Source organism: Gadus macrocephalus, chromosome 18 (genome assembly GCF_031168955.1).
Source record: "Gadus macrocephalus chromosome 18, ASM3116895v1".
Lineage (NCBI taxonomy): Eukaryota > Metazoa > Chordata > Actinopteri > Gadiformes > Gadidae > Gadus > Gadus macrocephalus.
This window is the reverse complement of record NC_082399.1, coordinates 16,850,505-16,872,208: the sequence shown is the minus strand read 5'-3', so window position 1 is coordinate 16,872,208 and position 21,704 is coordinate 16,850,505. Positions and strand designations below refer to the sequence as shown.

The 21,704-nt window shown below is 45.2% G+C and overlaps 1 protein-coding gene across 1 annotated transcript in view; it reads left to right on the top strand.

The window, feature by feature from the left end:
• The first annotated feature begins 695 nt into the window (after nucleotides 1–695).
• Nucleotides 696–21,704, top strand: part of LOC132446660 (ryanodine receptor 2-like) — a 177,430-nt gene continuing 156,421 nt past the window's right edge. The window contains exon 1 of the mRNA XM_060037073.1: nucleotides 696–807. Within this exon, the coding sequence (XP_059893056.1) occupies nucleotides 760–807 (48 nt within the window). The 5' untranslated portion in view covers nucleotides 696–759. The remainder of the gene's footprint in view (nucleotides 808–21,704) is intronic.

Sequence of the window (21,704 nt, the reverse complement as noted above, 5' to 3'; positions counted from 1 at the left end):
GTTATTATGAGTCTCCGGGTCAGTGATATTAGGCTCTAGAAAACAAAGATTGTCTTGACTGTGTCAAATTATTGTGCAAAGAAAAACACACCAACACATCCACACAGTGGATGTGTTGGTGTGTTTTTCCCATCCACACAGTGATTACAGAGCCGAGGTTGTTATGGGACCACAGTAGTTCAAAGGAACAATGTGGTTTGTTGTGCTATTGAGTAGAGCTGGACGCATTATTTTCCATCAGTTTGACCTGAATAGGCCACTGGGTGGTTCTGTCATAGAAGCCAACATCCTACTGAACAGCCAAGGTGCTGTTGGCAAGACTTGAGAGTTGTAAAGAGAGATAGAAGACAAGATCTTTAGTTGAAAATGAGAACCAAAAAAAAAAACACCCCTCTCTCCTCCCTCCGTGCCTCTCCTCTTGAGAAGTGTTGCCTTTATTCCCTTGTGATTGACAGGCCAGATAAAAGTAGACGTAAGAAACAACATTCCGCAGTGTGACAACATTTTCAATACGAATACACATGCATAATAAATTCATGTTAAATATATGCATCTCACTCAGACAGAGAAACGCAGCTCTCCTCCCTGTACGCTGGCCCAGAGAGGCTGCAGAATGAGACTCGAGCAGGAGCATCATCCCACACCTGCGCACCTCGCTCCTCTGCCGTCGTTCTGCCGTCCAATCAGAGAGCAGCACTGTGCGTATCCTCCGCAGCCTCGCTGGGTGCATCCAACACACGCTCCCTTTAACCCAAAACCATGGCTGAAGGGGCAGAAGCCGAGGATGAGATCCAATTCCTACGGACAGTGAGTGTTGGTTTGCATTTTCTTGTCTAAGTCTGTGTCGGTGTCCGGTGTGGGTGTTGGTGTTCTCTAGGTGGGTGAACGTCAGTCTCTGGGAAAGAAGCCTCCATCTGGCGTCTTGCGGTGCCTTCGTCGTCCGGTGCGCGTCGTCTACCGCAAGCTGCGACAAGCGCAGTGCCGGATGACAGCCGGGGCTGCCGTTCTATAGTCCCGATACATTCATCAGCCTTTAAACCACCGCGTCAAGTCCGCATATGCTTTCAGCAATGCCTGCAAGCTTCTAAATGACTGATGAGGAGATGCCTGATCTTGTATGATGGACGGACGACGCGGAACAGTCAAACCTGACGAAATGATGTGGAGAGAGAAGAATCTGCATCTCTGATTCTCTTCCTGATTATTTATTGGTGCTTCCTTACTATGGTTTAAGAATGATGCAGTATGAGATATTGGCATCCATGTGAAGCTATTTGCTGGGCTGTGGTGTGCCGCGCGAGCACACACACACACACACACACACACACACACACACACACACACACACACACACACACACACACACACACACACACACACACACACACACACACACACACACACACACACACACACACACACAGAAGAGTTGTGGTGTGTTGCGGGGATGTTTTCCGTCCTATTTTCCTCCTGTGGGGAGTGGATCGGGGGCGCAGTGCAGTGCGAATCGCCTGCACAGTTTACGGCACCAAGGATGCACTATGCGCCTGGTCATTCAAGGCCATCATATATGTGTTAGGAAGAATTTAAGATGCTTTGCCCTCCCCAGTGTAAACAAGATTTGTCGCCTGGTGCTGAAATGGTTATTAGATGGAGGAAAAAAGATAGCATGCTGAAAATCAACTCATTGTTATTCAAGTAAAAATGCAAAGATTTCATTGCTTTTGGATGCTGATCATGATACAACTTTCCTTATTTTCCATGACTGGTCAGACCGAGAAACGAAATGCAACCAATGCAAAACATCACTGTGGTCTGACTGAGTCTGTATTATTGATGACATTTCTACACATCATCATCAACACATGATTGGGTAACGGTTAGTTGCAGGCAGCCCTACAAGATACCAGAGCAAGCCTGCTTCTTTTCACATCATTCCCTCTCTATGTTCTATTGCACAGGGAAAAAGGGGGGCAATAAAAGCTAATGCAATGTATGAAATCAATTTTAATAGTGTATTCATATTTACATGTTTCTATAGTGATCTGCACTAGACTTCATAGGGGCACCTGGGGAATCCTCCCTGGGAATAAACATCTTAAAGCACCGTTATTGAGCAGTTTGAGAACCAGATGCCAGACCTTGCACAACTTCCTTTGGAACACATTAGAGCATGCTTCATATAAACACTTGGCTGATTGCACTACGAAACTCGATCGCAGTTTACATCAAAATCGTCCCTCTAATATCCCTCTCTTTCACTCTCAGTATAGGCCAATAAGTGGATGCATAGAAACATGCACTTGTATTGTTAAACTTGAGTTTAGTGTGTATGGGTCTGTGTGGGGTTGGTTTGACTCAATGTATATTTCACCTATCCCTAGTTGGAGCCAACAGTAGTCACATGCTAGCACCAGAACTTTTTGGGATTTTCCAGGGTCCCGTTTGTCTGTTTACTTTGTTCATTTGGCATTGTTCTTAATCATTTGACGGTTATTCTTAGTTAGAAGATGGTGGCTCTGATACATCTATAGTTATGTCTCCGACCCTGACCTAGAAGGGCCGGGCAACAGGAGGCTTCCCCCAGGTTCACACCGTTAGCTGGCCATGCACTAGCTCCGCTAGCATGCACCACTTGAGGATGCCATCAGAGCATGGCATCATAACATGTAATCATTACAATGCATTGATGTTCTTATCCATTTCCTCCCCATCCCTAGCAGTTGTGTTGCTATGGTTGACATAATGTACAGGGAATGATTAATGGGTGTAAGTAATGTGTGTGTGTGTGTGTGTGTGTGTGTGTGTGTGTGTGTGTGTGTGTGTGTGTGTGTGTGTGTGTGTGTTCAGCTGTTGGAAGACATTTCCTGTCATCTTCATTGCTTTAAAAAGGTTTCAAACAATCAATATCTCTTTGACTGCATGGCTCCCGGTCAAGCCAAATGGAGAGTGGTTTCAGATATCAGAACGCCAGAATACAGGGAGGAATGTAAGGGACAAATAGGGTTAAGCACTTGTGATGTTTGGAGCCTTTCCTTGCAATAATCTTACAGGTTATATTTATATTGTGTTGCAGTCTCCCTCCCCCTTGTCTTCTACCATTCAATTTTTATTCCTCGTCACTCTCACATCCTCTGGTTAGTCCTTTAAATTGTTATTTGAATACAAATCAGACTATTTGACGACCAGGGTTTGCTGATGTTTCAGTTTAAAAAACTGGACATAAGGATTATTGTACCAAATACAATCACGCATCCCTCTATATCTGCATTCTGAATCAAGTGGTTTTGCAGTTTCTTCAGCCTCATTCTTCCACCTCATAGGATGCTTTGTGTGAGGTGAGGGCAGTGTGTTTAACACACATACAAGGTGCACTGATGGATAGTGTTGTTCTTGATGTGGTTGACTGGAGCTCCTTCACACTGCAGTTCCTCTGCCTTTCCTCATTCTATCCCCGTACATCTGACCCAGAGTTTGGGGGTAAAGCTTTGTCAAGGCAGTACCTGTTCTGGGGACAACGATGCAGCTTCCATCTCACAACTATTGAAGCAGTGAAAAGGTCCTCAATGGGATATCCAGACACATGAATTCATTTGTAGTCTTACCTAATTAGCTTACGTCTTATTTGATCTTTAACTTCATTAAAATGCTCTGATCTTTCCTTTAGATTCACTCTGGTCAATGATATAAAAACGTGTTACCTGGAAAATGTATTTCACAGGTAGAGTCCAAATGTGTTCTCTTTATGGCAGTTGTTTTTAATCCCAAGACTTCCAGAGCCCAGATGTTAAATTCTCCTGCGAAAAGCATTGTAGCATTGACCATGCTACATGCCACATGCTGACACACTCCAAATAGCTGCCTATTACTTGGCTCCTCCAAACAAAGGATGCAGGGTAGTGATGAAATCTGGTTTATTCAAATTTTGCATAATTCATGTCCTGGTACTCCATGTAGGAGATATCTCCTTGAATGTGCGTGATGATGGCTGGTTTAACCTGTGCAAGCTGACACTACGCAATGTGCAACAGGTGTGCAGCCTCATTCAGCCCCAGAGTCCAATCAGACTCAGCCAGGTGAGGCTGATTAAACCAGCCATCATCCACAAAAAAAACAACCTGGATTGACAAATCGAATCCTAAGTGAGCTTCGTAGTACCATTTAACTCTGATCGCGAGTTGCGTCTCTGTCGATTCCAGGCTTTCCCAAGAAAGTCTGGGTATGTTCAGCATGCTTCGTAGTATGCCCCACTGGTGTCTAGGGCTGGTTATTAACACTGATTTCCTGAAATTATTTGATTCCGATCTACAAGGTCCGGATTTGACAATTTGTAGTTTCGATGCCAATTCAGTTAGAGATATTTCAGTTGCAATACCATTTAGCTTGGATGTGAAATCGATTCTCGTACAACTAATGTTGTAAAAGAAACCCTCTAACCTGGTGCATTATTAAAAATATTAATGTTTACATTAAGAATTTACACCAAAGCAGTTAGATAACATACTTTTTATTAAACGTGACCAACAACCTGTCAGGCTGACATATCTTATTGTATCTATACAAAAGTCAAATAAGTACTGTTACAAGGAATGTAATGAAAGGACATGACAAAATCTGAACAGATCTGACTAGCACCCTGGGATAGAGAGAACCTTGAATTTTAACCAAGCAGCCAGTCTAAATAAATACAATCACCAGCTTGTGTGCAGGCAGCCCCAGTATCCTTTGCTTCTCTTTGAACTTGTGGCTTCCAGGAGTACTACAGTCAAGATATTTAAGCAATGTGCCTCACTTGGCCAAGCAAGCGCACAACAGCTGGAACTTTGAGAGCTGCTTGTGAGGCTAAATTGAGTGTGTGTGTGTGTGTGTGTGTGAAACAGCCAATGTGAAACAGCGCCATCAATTACACAGCACGGACCATGTAGGCAGCGTTTTTTGGTTTGTAGGTTTGTAGTTTTCTACAATATTTCACCTTCATTTTGCAGAGTTTACATAAGGCTTTGCTTTTGTGCAGCTTTTCTCTGTCGTCAAAGTGTTTGAATCCTTAATGCACCCACACATCTGCCTTTAGGCTTGGTGGTGCCTTCAGTGGAACAGCTCCGACATGTTTTGGTCTCTCACGTGGCCAGGTTTCGTTGTGCGAAGAAACAAAGGCTGTTTCCCAAAGTGAAGGCTGCAGCCTTGCTAAGACGCGTCCTTGCTAGTCGCGTCCTATGGAGATGAGACTAGAGTGCTAGCTCGAGACTCGAGTGCTTCCTAGCGTTTGTAACGTCGGACTTTGGGAACGACTTGGTAGTGTGGAAGCGCTTCCGCTTCCGCTTTTTAATACTGCGTGTCCGCTTGTAAACACATGTGCGCTTATGAATAAAACATGGCAGCAATCAAGCTGATCGATATTTATTTGACTTTTGTCTGTTATGAATGCGGTCATGTCTCCTTCGCATGGAAAATCCATCCAAAATCCAAATCCATTAAATTTTTATAAAACTAAGTGAAATTGTCTGAGAACTTAATTCATGCATCACATTTACAGTACGGTTGATTACTATTATGCAGGGGGAAAAAGACAAAGAAAGAGATGATAAACGTGTATACATTTGGATATATTATTTAACTGATCTGATTCATTCATTTATATATGCCTACAATCTACCAGTGCTTTGAACACATAAGTATATCATCCTCATCCTCATCCTCATCGTCATCCGCTTATCCGGGGTCGGGTCGCGGGGGGAGCAGCTCAAGCAGGGGGCCCCAGACTTCCCTTTCCCGGGCCACATTGACCAGCTTTGACGGGGGGATCCTGAGGCGTTCCCAGGCCAGTGTTGAGATATAATCTCTCCACCTAGTCCTGGGTCTTCCCCGAGGTCTCCTCCCCACTGGACGTGCCTGAAACACCTCCCAAGGAAGGCGCCCAGTGGGCATCCTTACCAGATGCCCGAACCACCTCAGCTGACTCCTTTCTAAGTAAAGGAGCAGCGGCTCTAATCCGAGTTCCTCACGGATGGCTGAGCTTCTCACCCTATCCCTAAGGGAGACGCCAGCCACCCTTCTGAGAAAACTCATCTCGGCCGCTTGTACCCGCGATCTCGTCCTTTCGGTCATCACCCAGCCCTCATGACCATAGGTGAGGATAGGAACGAAGATCGACCGGTAGATCGAGAGCTTTGCCTTGCGGCTCAGCTCTCTTTTCGTTACAACGGTGCTGTAAAGCGAACGCAATACCGCCCCCGCTGCTCCGATTCTCCGGCCAATCTCACGCTCCATAGTACCCTCACTCGCGAACAAGACCCCGAGGTACTTGAACTCCTTCACTTGGGCTAAGGACTCATTTCCTACCCGGAGTAAGCAATCCACCGGTTTCCTGCTAAGAGTCATGGCCTCAGATTTAGCGGTGCTGATCCTCATCCCAGCCGATTCACACTCGGCCGCCAGCCGATCCAGTGAGTGCTGAAGGTCACAGGCCGATGATCCAATGAGGACCACATCATCTGCAAAAAGCAGTGACGAGATCCTCAGACCACCGAACTGCAACCCCTCCCCACCACGACTACGCCTCGATATCCTGTCCATGTATATCACAAACAGGATTGGTGACAAGGCGCAGCCCTGGCGGAGACCAGCACCCACTGAGAACGAAACTGACTGGCTGCCGAGAACACGAACACAGCTCTCGCTTTGGGAGTACAAAGATTGGATGGCCCTGAGGATAGACCCCCTTACCCCATACTCCCGCAGCACCTCCCACAGTTTCTCCCGGGGGACCCGGTCATACGCCTTCTCCAGATCCACAAAACACATGTAGACCGGATGGGCATACTCCCAGGCCCCCTCCAGGATCCTTGCGAGAGTGAAGAGCTGGTCCGTAGTTCCACGTCCGGGGCGAAAACCGCATTGTTCCTCTTCAATCTGAGGTTCGACGATAAGTATATCATATAAAATACAATTATATACGTTCATTAAAAATTACAAACATTGCAAATGATCGGTTGTGCATTAATTTTACAACATTGGATAGTGGCACTATCCCTTCCACCGGTAAACAAATGTTTGTGCGCCACCCTAAGGCGCACAAAAGCCTCCGTTTGCTGGGCTGACCCTAAAAAAAACGATTCAACACAAATATAAATAGGTATACATAAATAATGTAATCTTGTGAGCGAGTAAATTGACATTGGTGACAGTGGTGTTTAACACCAGCTACGTCCATGCAAAATATAGCAACGTATCATTAAGTTGCAAAAACGTTTGAAAAGTGGCACAGGTCTTTAGGCTTGATTATTTGCATTAACATGATGAATCTATAAAAAGCAATACGGCACAAAATATTTCTGAAAACTAATATAACTTCACTTCGTTTGAACGTGTAGGCCTACTGCTCTGCCATTTTCAAGAACCCGCCGAGTGAACGCAGAGGATTGTGGGTAGTTTTGGCTCGTCTAGGATGCAGCGATGCATCCTTGAAAAATCTCGGAATTCTCAAAAACAAAGGACGCAAAAATGGCGCGGCTTTCGAGTGTCCTCAACATTGGAACAGTGCTTGTCGGCGTTCTATGACGTAGCATCCTTAAAAGGGCGGCCGTTGAGCATGCTTCCTTGACATTGGGAAACAGCCAAAGGCTGGCCACACGAGACTAACGGCGAGACATCAGGCATCTGCCTCCACTGAAGGGATGGCTCTATAGATAAAAATAATTGAAGCGGGGCAAATGTATGTAGATCCCATGTCAGTTTACTTCCACTTAATGTGAAGACTGCAGGATATTAGAATATGTTGTACATATATGTTGTATGTAAGTTTTTCTCGGGTGTTGAACGCTCAGCGAAGCATAAATATTCTTTCTTGTTTTGCCAGGCTAACAGCTAGCAGCTCGAGGTCCCGGCAACATGAGACTGTCTTTACGGAGATATGTCCTGGGTTACACCAGCGGTTGTTGACATACATGATGAGACCCCCACCTTTGCTTTTTCCGCTCGCTTTAGTGTCTCTGTCGCTTTAGTATCCCAGCAAGTCCACGTTATCATCCGGTACGAGGTGGTTTAGCCATGTCTCCGTAAAGATGAACAAGCTGCTCTCACAGTAGATCCGTTGGTTGTTCAGCGCGGACAGCTCGTCGATCTTGTTCGGCAGCGAGTTCACATTCCCCATGATTACGGAGGGAATAGATGGTTTGTAGCGCCTACGATTATCCGCTAGCTCAGCCTTTATCTTAGCCCAGCCTTGCAGCCCCTGGGTCTCCGCCTCAGCTCCGCTGGGATTGGGTGTCGTATCCCAGCTCGTCCGTTTGTTTGTTTGTTTGTTTGTTTTTTCCGTTTGTCCGTTTGTTTGCAGAGCCAGTGGTTCCTCTCTTGGGTAAGTGAGAGAGCTGGCTCTTGGTTGTATTTTAGAAAAAAATAGAAGTATCTATAGTATATATATTAAACACACAATCTCTTAACAAGAAGAGTAATAAGTAGAAAGAAAGAAGTTAAAAACTGGAGAGCTACTGGAGAGGCAGCCGTCTCCCACAGCGCCATGGCAACAACATACATATATATACATATATATAAGGGATGGTAACATCCTTATTATATTCAAGCAAAACCTTTCAAGTAAGACATTTTAAACACGTCCATCAGTAACAACATTAGGTGGGAACTTGCGTATAAATCACGGATGCCCAACTGTAACCACCAATAAGTCTACAAGCTCCTCAGTGCCACTGCTCCACACAATTTTTGTTGCAAACTTAACAACTAACTTTAGTTTCACCAGCAGCGTCAATCAACCTATCAAGCGCTTAAAGCGGTAACCCTCATTAAATGGACATTAGCTAGCCTAGCGAATCAGTGCAGCTACTCTGAGCCTTTTATACAACCATGTTGTTCGCGCCGCGCCATTTGAGCCATTTGCAAAGTCACCTATTTGCATTGACTTTGTATTTGCGCCATGCATTTGCTTTCGGTTTGAACGGTTAGATGTAACATTCAATAACTTATTATCTGTCTCTTCGTGAAGCATTCATTTTTCACCTAAATATGTGAGTGATACTAAAGTAAATGTCTCAGCGATGTCTTACAGATTTGAATGTATATTTATTCCACTTTTAGAGCCCGATGAAATATGTATTTCCTTACAAAATTCAGTTTTTTCCATTTAGTTTTTTCACAATTCTGTATTTTATGATTGGTGCTAATTTTATCATCAAGAAAAGTCTCTACTTTTGTGAATTAATAAAAGTCAACAGTTGAACAAAATATAACAGTAATTGTTTAATGATGCATACAACATTTGGAACTATGGAATAATAGTGGGCAGACCGCTGCTGACAGCATCGCAGTATTTCACCACGATAGCTCGTAGTTTTGGAATCATTTACATGCGGACAGCTCAGAAATGCTGGGAGTTGCTCTAATTTTCGGGCAATGCTCCCCCTGTTGAAATTCAATCCGTCGTTATCGTTTCTTAAAGGACGTCACGTCAGACTCGGCGAACAGCCACAAAGTCCTGAATAAATTATTGGCTTGAATCTGTGGATCGCTTGCACTAGTGATGGTCGTTTGAGGAGGCAAGCTCTGGTCACACGGAGCTGTTCCTTCTTCTTCACATGGGCTTTAGACTTTAAGTGGTAGCCGCGGAGTAAATGTCCTGATGTGGAACCCCCTTCAAGGCAGCCCATGATGTAGCCATACATCATAAGCTGCTTTGATGTATGGCGACAAGTCATGGAGTTCACCAACGCTGGACCCTGTCCAGCGTTGCCAGTAAAAGGGGAATTGGAGGAAATGCATAAAGCAGGCTGTCTGGCCAAGCATGAGCCAGAGCATCCTGTCCCAGGGGACAGGTCCTCTCCATCAAGGAGAACCAAAGGGGACAGTGGGTCATCTCTTCGGAAGCAAAGAGATCTGCCACTGCCCTGTCATACTTGTCCCAAATCATGCCTACCACCTCCGGATGGAGTCTTCACTCTCTGGGGGGGTGGCCTTTGGCGAGAGAACACAGTCCGTCGCTGTGTTCCGGACATCTGGAAAATAGACAGCCCTCAGGCTTGGAAAATGGGGAAACGCCCACATAAGGAGCCTTTGGGTGACCCACAGGCTCTGCCTCGATCTGGTATCCCCCTGGTGGTTGACGTGGTAGACTGTGGAGGACATGTAGGTTCCTCAGAACTGGAAGGAAGTGCCTTAGGGCTAAGAACACCACAAGGACAGTTCCAGGACAGTTATATGCTCTGTTGGGCATCCCACTGGCCTCTGACAGTCCTGCACTGCCATACTGCGACCAAGCCGGAAAGGGAGGCGTCTATCCCTACAACCTCCTGCCGGGAGCCTATCCTCCCTAAGGGCAACCCCGCAATCTGGTATGCCCTCTCTCTCCAGGGTCTGAGGGCCCGAAGGCACTGCCCAGACACCCTGACAATCTTGTGTCTCCACTTGGGGTCCTTGTGGACACCATTCACCCAGATCTGAAGACGATGCAACTTGAGAAGGCCTAGTGAGACCACCATGGATCCTGAGGTCAGCATACCTGTCTGTATTCGAGCAACCTCCCCCGCTTGAAATGCTATAGCAGCTGCAGAATGGTAGCTACGCGCTTTGGAGAGAGGCAGGCTTGCATGGCAAAGTTGACTTTGCGGCCAAGCCGGTCCACATGGCTGAGGAGCGTGGCTGTGTTCAAGATCGCCTGCTCCTGAGTTGGGGAAATTACAAACCGGTCGTCAAGGTATGGCAATATCGCCATACCGCTGGCCTGTAATGGTGACAGGGCGGAATTGGAGTGTGTACCTATTGGATAGCGTGGACACTATCCAAGGGTCTGTGGTCTGACCTTCCCAGTAGCTCAGGTGCTGCCGAGAAAAGCGTCCGCGGCCGGCCCATGAGCTTCAGTACCTACCCCCCCCCCCCCCCGCCGCCCCTAGGGGCCCTGGGGGGGCGTTGGCTGGGCGCCGGACCTCTTGGCGCCTGAAATGCCATCCTGTGGCGCAGTGCTACTGTCAACCTGTGCTGAGAAGCGCTGGCCCCTCGATTGTCCACCTGAACGTGGTTGAGAGCTATTGGCACGGAGTACCACAGAGGCCCCTGGCCTTGAATTAGGCAGAGGTGCATGTCGTAAGCTTGCACACTGTTGGCTAGCCTGGCCAGCCTGTGCACTTCGCTCCAGGGCCTGAAGAGCAGCTGGCCCAAACGTCTGACCTGGGACCCCTGGAAGAGAATCGAAGGTCTGTCGACACACCTCCGACAAGGGCGACTGCGCCCGCCAAACCTGGCGGCACACCAACGTAACAGTTGACAATAATCTGCCTAGCTCCCTAGTCATATACGCAAATTTCTGCAGTGAAACATTACTGAGGGTATGTGCTGAAGGATCATCAGATGACCCCAGTATGGTTTTAAACAGAGCTAGAACGATGTGAGAAAGCAAATTCCCTAGACGGCCAACACAGGCGGCAATGTTGTAACTCCTGGTAAGGAGGTCATCCGTAATCAAGGGCAGCGCCCATCGGCTCTCAGAGCCTCATCTGGGGAGACAACAATGGATACTCTAGCAGGCTCAATCGAAGCTAACTGGTCCAAGCCGTAAGTATCAGCGTTGTCCATAGTTGCCAGAGCTCTGCTATCACTAGTATGATGGGAGAGAGCCTTTGAATATGACCAGCATCTATGAAGCTCTGCGATGTACGGTTCGGAGGGGGGCAAAGAGAAAACTGAGGGTTGAGCGGCCTGTGAAAAAAAAGCATTCACAGGTGCAGATGAAACAGGAGCTTCCATCCAACCCCAGTCTTGCCAGGGCCATATGCACGGCTGGTCTAACAGTGTCATGGCCGGACACTGACCCTCTATCCAAGCCTCCCACAGACCCTTGAGAGAAAGCCTCACAGCCAAGAGACGCTACCTTGTCTGCCCCTCGTTCTTCCTTCTCTGTAAAGAGACTACAGGACGCAGCTAGGTTGCGCAGCCGCAGGGGCCGCGGCTGGTACACCCTGAGCTGTTTGGAGGTTCTGTAGGAGGGCTTTAATCTGAGCAACCTCATTTGAAAGCGTATCCACTTGGTTTGCAAAGTTGTCGACCTTACGGGACTTCCCGGGGGGTCCCCCGGCTGCCGAGGCACGGCGCCTGGTGCCACTAGGACGAACACCCGAAGGGGGCAAACCTGGTCCGCCCTCCTCCTCAGCCAACTTAGCTAGCCTCAGTGAATGAGGCATGAAACTACAATTCATTCATTGGTTATCTGACACTGCTTCCCTCAGGTGCTGAACTCCGAGACATGCAGGACAATTGTCATGGCTATCCTCCACTTGCAGGGAGGCAATGCAGGCGACACAATTATGGGCACTTAACATGTCAGCAAAAATAAATTTGCCTGTGTCAAGTAAATTAATTAGTAGGCTAGGCAATCAGGCTTTAGGCGAGAGCACCCGAGCAACAACGCGACACCCCTACAACAACACAGTGACGGCAAGCCTTGGAAACCCAAGCAGCCCACTGCAGAGCAAATTAAAGCAGGCTTTAATTTGCTCTCGCCAATCAGGCTTTAGGCGAGAGCACCCGAGCAACGATGCGACACCCCCAAATAACACAGTGATGGCAACTGTAGGAGGCCCTAAGCCACCCACTCACAAGCAAATAAGTAGCCTGAGCCAAATGGGCTTCAGCGAGAGCACCCGAAAAAACTGTGCGACCCCGCTAGGGAAAATACAGTGACGGCAACTTTTGAAACCCCAAGCCGCTCACTCAGCGGCGTAACATCATGGTGATGGCCCCGGTGCAAATATTTAGTGCCCCCCCAAAGATTCAGCCAATGAGAGTACTACTACAGCAGGTAGCAATCGCGTTGCCATGGCAAATGGGTAAACAAATGACAAGGCACCACACAAGTTAACTAACGATCGCTGTAGGCTTCAATATCATGCAAGCACTTTGTTTTCTTTTTATTTTGTTCTACATCACAATTGCATGCTTTAATGAAGTATTGTTTTTCCCTCCATTACGAAAATAAAATATACAAACCTACAGAGCTTTGTCTTCCAGCAACCTTATATTGATTGAGTCTAAAATGTTTTCAACGATTCAGCCAATGAGAGTAGGGGTAGCAATTGCACATGGGTAAACAAAGGATAAAGGCACCACCACACACACACTCATCCTGCAAGCCATCCTTTCAGCACCACGGACTGCGGCCGAAGCTTCAAATCAACACTTATCTAACAGCCTACCCTGACCTGGGCTCAAACTATCACAGCCTGATGATGTCTCCAAATGATCAAACATTCAAATATAGCTGACACTAACAAAGCTACACACATTCCACTTCATAAACAAGAGAAGCTGTACTCACTCATTCGAAGCTCATCTTACGGGCCTTGCGCTCAGCAAAGTCATTTACGACACTGCTCAGGTCCATAGTCCTCGCTCTGCCGTTCTCAATAGAGAGTATAGCCAGTCCACTGAGTCTTTCTTGTCCCATGCTGCTCCTTAAACAAGTCTTTATCAACTTGAGTTTGGAGAATGAGCGCTCTGCAGTCGCAACAGTGACAGGTATGGTGAGATATAACAGTAATGCAGTGCAAACGTCAGTAAATGATGCTGCCATGGTGCTGTTTTTCACAATTAGCATCTTAGCCAGATCCTTCCTAGTTGGCTCTTTTGCTATTTCAGACTTAAAGCAGGCTCTGAATAAAAGGAGTAGGTCGGGGAAACTTGTAGATAAATCCCTGCTGTAGTGGTCCGCGAGGCGCTGTGCATCCTGGTGAGGTGCGTCATCCTGCGCTTTGTTCAGTGTGCCCGGGTGGATAGAGTGGAACACCTCATTAGTTTCACGCATAGAAATGAATCTCTGGGAAAGCTGGCTGATAATGATGTCCAGGCTGGCGTTGAAGACATTTATTCTGAAATAGCTTTCTCCATTACTAAGCCTTTCATCTTCACAGAGTTCATCGAAGTGGCGTTTCACTCTTCCTCTGTGCATTTCCATGAACTCGCTCTGTGCTCCCCATTTTGCAACCAGATTTTGAGCGGTGCGATTGACCTGGTCAAAGTCATGTCGGTATGTGGAGAGGGTCTGAATTATGTTTTCGAGGAGACCGATTGTTTTTTGGATATCGCAATCTTTTGTCTGCAACATCTTTGACACTGCATCCACGTTTTCCAGTATTTTTGTTTGCTGTACGACAAGGAAAATAAAGCAGAAATTTTCCTTTTTTTTGTAGGGCTGTAGCTTCATCCTGTTCGTCTCTTTTTTCGCTGACGAGGTTGATTTTAGTTAAAGCTTTCGTGACATCTGCATAACGGTACCTCAGGGCAGCTAGGGCATTATGCCTTGAGGACCACCTGGTAGGGCAGAGACGTTTCAGAGTAACGTTACCATGCTCTGAGAGTTCAGATGAAATGATACCAGAAAGGAGCGCCCATCTCTTAATACTTTGGCCAAAAAAAGTATAAAGACCCTCAACAGTGTCATAAAATCGACGCAGCTCTGCTATATTTTTTACGGAGTCATTCAGTGTCAGATTCAGGTTGTGTGCAGCACAGTGCACATATTTGGCAAGCGGCTCCATCTCCTTGATCCTGGTCTGCACACCTGAATATACTCCACTCCTGTTAGCCGCGCCGTCATATCCTTGCCCCCGACACAAATCCGTTACTCCGTATGCTGTCCAGAATTTTCTTCTGCAGCTCACGGGCTGACGTTTCCGCTGTTTCCTCGAAACCTAGGAAAGCCTGGATAGTCACATTCCTATAAACCTGGCTCAGCTGGTCTCTTTTGGAAATATCTTGAGTGGTGTCCATAATAACTGCGACTTGAATGTCGCACTGCACCCGTTTTGCAATAATGTAGATGATTTTGTGTTGAATGGCAGGACTCAAGTATTTAACAGAACCTTGTGGTTGCTCAAGAAGTTCTTTCAGAACCGGATCATAACGTGCTAAGTGCTGTATTATACTGAGAAAGTTCCCGCTGTTAGACTGTCCAATGATCTCCCTGTGTCCTCTTAAAGACAAGTTACAAGTGGCCAGAGTGACTGTAACATTAATAATACGCTCAAGTACCTGTCTCCAGTAATTGGCGGCATTTCTCGCGTCTCTCTCCATGTTTGCGTCAATTCTCCCGTTTCTCTTCCACTGTTCATATATAGCACACGCTCCGGAATGAATCTGAGATTCTGCATGTGGGTCAATCCTTGCAGATAAATATTGCCAGTCTCGTACTCCTTTGACCCGCGCATCACTGTAGAAAGGTGCCCTTCGGTCTGCAAACAGCCAGCATGGCTCACAATAGGCACAGTCCAGTGTTGGCGAATAGCACAGCCTTGGTAGTGGTGGTGTAGTATTTCTCAGAGAAACACCTGTTTCCTTGCTTTTTGTCTCTGGGGAATGGTCCGGTAGGCCTACATGAACCAGTTGCTATTATATAGCTTTTTGTCTTGGCGTCAGGAGGCAGAGTAATGAGTCCTCGATCTGTGGGCAGAATAATCCCTGCAACAGGTCCACTGGTGGGCACAGCCGAGTCCGCCGACTCCGACCCCTGAAGCTTCGATGGCGGGGAAGTCTCCTTCGGGCCGACCGGAGAGGCGGGACGCGGCGGTGGGGTCAATGCCGCAGCCGCTTCATTTGAGCTAGCTGGCAAGCTACCGCTAGCCTCCGGCGGGACGCTAGCTTTTGCCTGGGTGGTTGCCTGGGTCTGAGTGAAAAACGTATCCAACTTGGCCATTTTAGTTTTACCCTCATCCTGCTTCTGTTTTTTCTTCCACTTTTGCGCGCTGCTTTTTTGTTTATGCTTGCTAAACATGGTGATGCTACGCTACGGTCAATTTGCTTTTCTTTCCTGATGAAAGTTGAAACAACGTCATCGAGACTCATCATGACTGACAGCTATCAAGGTGTTTGGAATTTGGACAAATGATCATTCCTCCTCCCATACCAGCCACTCAGCGTTAGCCTACCTTACCGACCCGCCCCCGAGGTATTGCATTCACAAAAACATTATTATTTTCTTCTTCCTCCACGGGCCCCTGACGGCGTCTGGGCCCCGGGCAGCTGCACCGGTTGCACGTCAATATTTAAGCCACTGCGCTCACTGGCGATCAAATCAAAGTACGCAACCGGCCTAGGTGAAATCAACACCTGAGCAACAGTGCAACACCGCTAGAAAAATACAGTAAAGGGTGCTTGGACCCCAAGCCGCGCACTGGGTAGCATACAAATTAGCAACCGGGCTTAGGCGAAAACACATGAGCAACGCTGCAAGACCGAAAGAATAGTACAGCGACTGAAAACTAGCCGCCGACTGACAGTTGGAAAGGTGATATAAGCTGCTGTGCTAGCCGACGTCTACGCGTAGCCTGCACACTTTAGTCACCCCTGACTGCAGCCGAAATCGAACAAATTATAAGTCACATCCTTTGGTGGAAAAGTCGAATCGAGGCACCAACCCTTGGGTTACAAGGCTACTTGTGACAAGCTAATATGTTATATTACAACAAAGAATATTTGTGTGTCCTGTTAGGAATATATAGATATTCTCGGGTCACCCAGGTATCACAGGTGACTTTGTTGGTATAATAATTCGACATCGTACAATAAGGCAAGGCAAGGCAAGGTAACTTTATTTATATAGCACTTTTCATACACAAGGCAGACTCAAAGTGCTTCACATATAAACATTATACAATAAAATAAAATAATAGATAAGTAAAAGAAAAACATATGCAAAGAAATGGGTAAAATAGAAAAAGGCATTTTAGTATTAAAATAGAAAATAGAGGCAAAGTTAAAAAGCTTTTTAGAAAGTGCAATGTATTTAAGATTTTAGCAGAAGGCTATAGCAAACATAAAAGTCTTCAGTCTTGTTTTAAAGGTGCTCAGAGTTGGGGCAAGTCTTAAATCCTCTGGGAGTTTATTCCAGCTATTTGTTGCATAGTAACTAAATCCTGCTTTCCCATGTTTTGTGTTTACTCTGGGGATAATTAACAGATTGGTCTCAGAGGATCTTAGTGGTCTAGAAGGCTGATGTAGTGGAAGCATATCAGTTAAATATTTTGGGCCTAAACCATGTAGGGATTTATAGGTTAGCAACATGATTTTAAAATCAATTCTCTGACCTACAGGAAGCCAATGTAACGATTTCAGAATTGGTGTAATATGATCACATTTTTTGGTCTTTGTTAGAACTCTAGCAGCAGCATTCTGAACAAGCTGAAGCTTCCTCAGAGTTTGTTTTGGGAGACCTGTGAGGAGACCATTGCAGTAATCAAGCTTACTAGTGATAAAGGCATGTACAAGTTTTTGTAAGTCTTCGGTGGACATGAGCCCTCTAAGTCTTGCTACATTTTTAAGGTGATAATATGCAGATTTTGTAACTGATTTGATGTGACTGTCAAAATGTAAATCTGAATCCATGATAACCCCTAGATTTCTGGCTTTGATTGAGGTTTTCAGGGACAGAGAGTGAAGGTGTTGGGTTACTTTAAGCCTTTCCGTTTTAGAACCAAATACAATTATCTCTGTTTTGTCCTCATTTAGTTGAAGGAAATTTCGGCACATCCATTCCTTCACTTGCTCAATGCACTGGCACAGCAGATCTATGGGCCGATAGTCATTTGGTGATAGCGATACATAGATTTGCGTGTCATCAGCATAGCAATGATGGTCAATATTGTTATTTTGCATGATTTGCCCTAGTGGGAGCATGTAGATGTTGAATAAAGAGGGTCCTAAAATCGAACCTTGTGGGACTCCACATGTCACGTTGGTTGATTCTGATACAAAGTCGCGAATGGAAACAAAGTAGTTCCTATTTTGTAGGTAGGACCTGAACCAATTTAAGACAGTGCCTGAAAGCCCCACCCAGTTTTCTAACCTTTCCAGAAGTAATGTATGGTCTACAGTGTCGAATGCAGCACTGAGGTCAAGTAGCATTAGTATTGAGGTTTTGCCAGAGTCTGTGTTAAGACGGATGTCGTTTACAACTTTAATAAGGGCGGTCTCAGTGCTGTGCAGGGGTCGAAATCCTGATTGGAAGGTGTCATAGCAACCAGTTGATGCCAGGAAGTGATTTAGTTGCTGGAGGACAACTTTCTCAATGATTTTACTTATGAAGGGTAGATTTGATATTGGTCTGTAGTTGTTAATAATAGAGGCATCTAGGCTCCTAAACCTAACCCTAACCCTGTGCGTGCGCGAGATGGAACATCCAGTGCTAAAGCAATGCCTCTGGCGGTTTTGCTCCAGTTTGCAATCTAACAAACAATTATGTTCGTTCTGAAATAAAAAAGCAATAAGACTTGACTGTGAACGGCATTATTTTAAAGGTATTAGTGAGTATATTATACAAGTTATTATACACATATATGGCAACGTTCATTTGCTACAGAATATATGTGGGGGAATATGTTAATTTTAAAGGAGTAATGTCTGCCAACCAAAGATGGTTTATGTAAGAGTGGAATAATATGCCTTCATCTCTTCTAGCATACAAGAGGAGGAACCATATGACCATAGAATCATTCTATTAAATCTATACCATACAATACGAACAGTTTGAGTCGGGAGATGTATTAATTCTTATTTAGGTCAGGCCCATTCTTATGTTATTGTGTTTATCCTTGTCACATAGATTGTATATCAAACGTAATTATCGAAAGCTCTATAAGAATGTTAAATATTAAAGGAAAGTCTTTTGTCGTTTGACGTTTTCCAAACATTCATTATCTGCATCAAATATTGAAAGTCTGTCTTTAGTTATTTTTGTATAATCTAGTATATATATAACATTTAGAATCAAAGTCTGTAATCTTTATTCCATCAAACTTGCCTCATTGCTTTGCGTGTCGATGGTGTTAAAAGGTAGAAGGTGGAAAAATCTGAATAAGAAACCCTTTTATTCGCTGACGATAAGTTGTACACATAAGGGAACAAAAGATGAAAGATGGAACCATAAAATGAGGCTAACAAAAGAAGCCCTTCTTTACGGAAGTCAAGTAGGTCACTTGGTACTGCTCAACCAATCACAGATGGTAATAGTTGATTAATTGTTGGGTTTTTAGAGATCATTCTTTGTCTTTTTCCTCTCCCTAGTAGCAGTCTTGTGATCTGTCTGTAGGGTCAGAAGACCCACCTTCACCATTCACATACGCAAATCAACTGGAAAGCATCTCAAATAGGGTGCAGCTGGTGAACTCATTTAGATATCCTAGGTTAACATACATATTGAAATACAGATGGATGATTCCTATTGGCAACAGCCAATGGGAAAAACCGAACAGCCCGATCCTCGTAACGGATGACTCAGATGTCTGGATTAATACGTTGAAGATCAGACTTAAAGGGATGATTTTATTCCTTATAATTTTAAATGGCTTAGCTACCAGGGGCCGTATTCACAAAGCATTTTATCTTACCGCTAGGAGTGCTCCTAACTCGCGCTAAAACATTTTACGTAGGAGTTTTTTCTTAAAAGTTATTCACAAAGCCGCTGAGACCTACTCTTACTAAGGATAAATCACAAAGAGTGAACTAAGAGTGACGCGCCGTTGCTATGGATTACGTCAATTCTCGTGCACGAGTTTAGAAGCGGTCAGTTCGGTGATTGGTTGTTCAGACGAGCCCACTGAATCACCGAAAAACAAGGAAATAGCCTAGGCTAGAAATTAATTCCTATTAAGTAGTCATAGTGCAGTTAGCAGAATACACGCATGATGACAATTTTGTGCAGACCACGATAATGACGTTGTAGCCTGCACGTTCAAGAGAGAGAGAAAGCAAACAATAAAAATACGTAAAATCTAAAAGAAAATAAATGTTACGAACTACCCAAGTGTTGACTGATTTGTGCCAAGGTGTTTACCTAAAATGTGTTTTCAAAGTGATCCCTAAATGCCTGTCCACTCGGTTCCACGCGGCCAAATTCCTTGTAATGTTGATCGCCATCATCATCATCATCATCATCATCATCATCATCATCATCATCATCATCATCATCATCATCATCATCATCATCATCATCATCATCGTCTGGCTGTGGAATGTTCCTCCGCTTGCAGAGGTTGTGTAGAATGGCACATACAGTGATTACTGTGCTTGCCCTCTCTGGGGTGAGGCGTATTTCGCCGTGGAGGACATGAAACCGACGTTTCATCTGCCCAATTCCTCTCTCCACAACATTTCGTGTATGTTTGTGTGCTCGCAAAGAGCCAATACGATGTGTTTTACGCATAGGACTAAGCGTAATCTGCGTAATCACTTACATGTTACACTTTAACTGTGCTCCCGGTTGTGGATTGAGGTAGGGACGGGTGTCTAGAGCCACGTCTTGCATGGATAGTCACTGTCACCCAGCAAGTGACACCCAACTGGTACATCTCAAAAAGCTGCCTCAGACCGCTCACCATTAAAATGCGCGAATCATGGGTAGCTGAAGATCCAGGCCACTTTGCAACAACATCCAGTAGGCTATGTTAAAATTTTGCATCAATTTGCATCAAAAACAACCTGCGTGTTGGTGGAATGCACTTTCTTCCTATTGACGAACACGTCTTTTGATGGCGCAATTATTTTTATTTTTTATAAATTATATATTTTTTTATATAATTTATAATTTTTATAACATTTAATTTCGGGACTAATCGGATTATTCCTGTTAGTCGGGGATGTTATTGCATCGCGCATTAACTCCACAATAAGTTGAATACCCTAACATTTCGTCTCGCAGGCATTTTAAGATTCTTTGTTAAGATTCTTACTGAGTTAGGAGTCCTCTTGAGGACTTTTAAGCTCTCCTAGACTTAGGTGCTACTTTTAGTCTTAAAATACTTTGTGAATTGCTCTTAGTGAAAAAAGTTAGGAGTCCTAAATTTAAGAGTGACACGCCCATTATTTTTAGGAGTTAGGGCCCTTACATAGTCGACGCGAGCGACGCGCGTAAACGACGTGAGTGACGCGAGCGTCGCGCTTCCTTTCATAGTCTACACAGCATACGCCAACGTCGCGGGCAATGCATGACATGCAATACACCACTCACGCCATGGGTGGCAGCAGAGTCACCGGTGTTTTTGCGGGGGGACGTTCGAGGTGACGTTCCGATCAAAGTGGCTACGGAAGAAGAGTGATGAAGCGCAGAGATAGGCGGTGGTATGTGCGCCCTTTAAATACCACACGAGATCAGGATGGGGAATTTGTTTCTCTGGTGCTTCCAATGCGAAGCATGGACGAGGAGAGGCATTTCCAGTATTTTCGGATGTCGGCACCAAAGTTTGATGATCTCCTTTCGCGAGTCATCCGATATCTTCCCGACTCTCACCAAAACCGGCCCTTGTCAGGGAGCAGCTGGCAGATTATTTTTTGTCAGATGCTGGCGTGTTTCCCCACCAGTACAATGTGCTACGATTGGGTATGCGCACTGACCAATAAATGTATATACATTGGTCACTTGGAAGCATGACTTTTGATTCATTAGTTATGTTACACAAGTTACCTAATTTGGTTTACGTCAAACTCATTAATTCATATCCATATAAAATGTTTATACAACGAGCTATTGCCTTGACGGATGAATGAATTATTTAAGTGTAGGCCTATAGCCAAAGGCTTTAAGCTATAGCGCATAATGTCCACAGAAATTATATGGTAGCCAACATTATTAGAGAAAAGGGGTTTATTTATCAAATACAGAAAATAGTCCCACCATACACGCACACATTTTTCATTCACTACACACTCACGCTTTCAAA